The sequence below is a fragment of the Nanorana parkeri genome, unplaced genomic scaffold (assembly GCF_000935625.1).
Source record: "Nanorana parkeri isolate BGI_ZX_2015 unplaced genomic scaffold, ASM93562v1 scaffold562, whole genome shotgun sequence".
In the NCBI taxonomy this organism is placed as follows: domain Eukaryota; kingdom Metazoa; phylum Chordata; class Amphibia; order Anura; family Dicroglossidae; genus Nanorana; species Nanorana parkeri.
Genome location: NW_017306830.1, coordinates 595,455 through 598,260, shown reverse-complemented (window position 1 = coordinate 598,260; position 2,806 = coordinate 595,455). Strand labels below are relative to the sequence as shown.

The window sequence follows — 2,806 nt, the reverse complement described above, 5'->3', positions numbered from 1 at the left end:
CACACGCACACACACACACACACACCCACCCACCAATTCCAGCCGATTCCTGCTCAATCATCTGAAATCTGATCAGTCGGTGGCCCTCTGATACCACACAGCTCAACAAGCTTCGATCTGAAAATTGATAGAGCTCAGCAGAAAAATCTTAGCCGAATAATGATTGCAGCCATTCAGATGGAATCACTGATTAGATATTCTGACAGCTGTGGGAGAAGCGACTGTTTGAACACAATAGCCAGCAAGGGAGAATTCTCCATTCACGCTGTTTAGGACCTCATTCATACATGTGGGAGGGTTGAGCAAGACATTTTGTGATGGATGGAGACCGGCATTTTCAGCACCAGCATCACCATACAAACAAGGGAATGGGACGATCAATACAAGTGAATTCAGATATTATTGTTTATCTTTTTGTCATTGTTTCCCAATATTCTCTCTACAGGGGCTTTGCCTGATAAAGCTGATTTGTTAGTTGATGAAGCTCTGGATAATGAACTTGGGAAAATGTAAGTAAGTGGAATGTTTAAGTAGCTAAACCCCAAACTGAATGGCGTTTCCTTTCATAAATCCACCTCAGTGTGTCATGAACAGTTATATAAAATACTTGTATTCACCTGTTTTATCTCACTGCTGCTGATTTCCTGCAGTCCCTCTGCAGCCACTCCATGTTTTCATGTCCTCCCAACAATGGCTACATGGCATTTCTTGGGGCCTTTTACTGATGGTGACAATTAGGGATGAAACCCAAAACATCTTGGGCAAAAAGGATACTATGAGCAAAATGGCAATAGAAGAAAAAAAAATGGCCGACAATTTGGTGCATCCCTAACTTCTCTTCTCTCCGCGGGGCGTCAGCTGCACACTTCGGTCTGTGTCCCCTCCAATCCCCGCTGCTCTCCCCTGCCTGTGTCGGCAGCGGGGATCGGAGGGGACACTGAGCCAATCCAGCTTCTGGCGCCAAGCGAGGAGGAGAAAAGCTGTCAGGAGACCGAGTGGGGCGGAAAGCTGAGGTGGGAGGGGGCGGGGCTTCAGGACAAGTAAATATGTTAAATATCTACCGATCCTTCCTTGTACTGATCCCTTGATGTTAGTAATCACTATGTCCCCAGTTAATAATGAACAGGAAGGAGCAATACATCACTTCTTGTTCATTCATGATTGTGGACATAGTAAATATTTACTATCTGCTCACTTTATGAATGATCAGGATGCAGCTCAGTACAGAGGCTTCCTGTCCATTCATGACTGGGTTGGTAGTAAATATTTACCATCTGCAGATTGTGAATGAACAGGAAACCTCTGTCGTGAGAGCTTCCTGTTCATTGAGTGCTGGGGCTGCAGAAAAAGCGATGGAGGACACAATCCAAAATTCTTCATGGGAGTTGGAGACTAAGAAGATTATACGATGACTATATTTTATACTCATAATATCTTTACAAAAGCTAAATATTGTGTTACTTACGGACATTACATTTCTGTCTGTCACTGCAGTGTTGCCCAGTTGTCGGCTTGCTCCATAACACAGACCCTTGCACCCTGCCCACTTCCCCCGCGAGAGATCATCCGTGTGGCCTCCCCAAAGAAGACTTTACCCAGCCGCAGACGCCCGGACCTGGAGAGTGATGGCTCCACCGAGGAGACCGACTCCTCTGAGAATTAGAACCTGGGATTTGCTCCGGGTCTGCTCTTCTAGCTCCGCCCGTCCCCATCCACTGTAATGTGAATGTACTTTTTCCCCAACAGAAAAAAAAACAATTTTTGGTTATTTTTTATGTTTTTTAATTTATTAAAATAGAAACTATAGAACATTAAAATGTGTCTGTTATGATTTATTTTGTATACAAATTGCAGACTAACATCAATAAAGGAGTCTGTTATTTCTAATGCTAGCCTTACATGGCTTGAATTTTGGACAATTCATGTTGTATCAGCCGAACTTCGAGCTGTGTGGGTGGCTCTGTCATCAACACCCGGCTCAGCAAACATCAATCCAGAAATCGAAGGAGCCAGGTGGAAAATTGTCAGCTGAACAGACTGAAGACTGCAGCCAATTGAATGCTGTCACTATTCAGGTATTCTGACAGCCACGGGAAATACTAACTGCCTGGCTACTATATCTAGCTATGAATTATACTGAATACCCGGAAAATGTTGCAGATTTTAAAAGTCAGAGTGAAATCAGAGCTTTAGGCCCCTTTAAGACCTATGCTTGGCAGAAATGCACATTAACAAATGTTTGTGTGTTGCAATGACATACATTTAGAATTGCATCACAATGTACATGCTGTGTATGTTTGATCACCGACACAGTGCTCATCTGTCCGTGAAAGGATCAGAAGGCCGTGCACCTCGTGAGCAAAGTATACAGAACCTGAATTCCAAGTGAAGCACTTCAGTATAAAGAATTGCTCTGCATGGCTCCACCCACTTTCGTCAAGTGTATGTTCAGCCAAAACTTCTTTTTTGTTTTTTTTGTTTTGGAATAGTATGACTGCCCCGCTGCACAGTGTTTGCATTGTGCCTGCCGCCCCCTTACCAGACAGAGCGTCCCAGCTTGCTAAGAGCTGAGCGAGGAGAAGTGTAAGGGGCATATACATCTACCTGCCCAGCTCCTAGTAGCCTGGGATGTTCTGCTGCCCGTCTCCTCCAGCTCTTGGCAACCGGTGACAGCACACTGGTTGCCAGGAGCTGGGTGGGACACCAGGCAGAGCATCCCAGGTTGCCAAAAGCCCCTCCCCCACTGCCTGTGTGTACCAGACGCAGCCCCCGGCATGCCTCAGGCGGCAATACAGCTAGAGGCACC

General features: G+C 45.5%; 1 protein-coding gene across 1 annotated transcript in view; it reads left to right on the top strand.

Annotated features, from left to right (window-relative positions):
* Positions 1 to 1,710, top strand: part of CUNH11orf49 (chromosome unknown C11orf49 homolog) — a 102,007-nt gene extending 100,297 nt beyond the window's left edge. Inside the window, exons 8-9 of the mRNA XM_018562142.1 lie at positions 446 to 509; positions 1,495 to 1,710. Of these exons, the coding sequence (XP_018417644.1) occupies positions 446 to 509; positions 1,495 to 1,663 (233 nt within the window). The 3' untranslated portion in view covers positions 1,664 to 1,710. The remainder of the gene's footprint in view (positions 1 to 445; positions 510 to 1,494) is intronic.
* Positions 1,711 to 2,806: the final 1,096 nt, after the last annotated feature.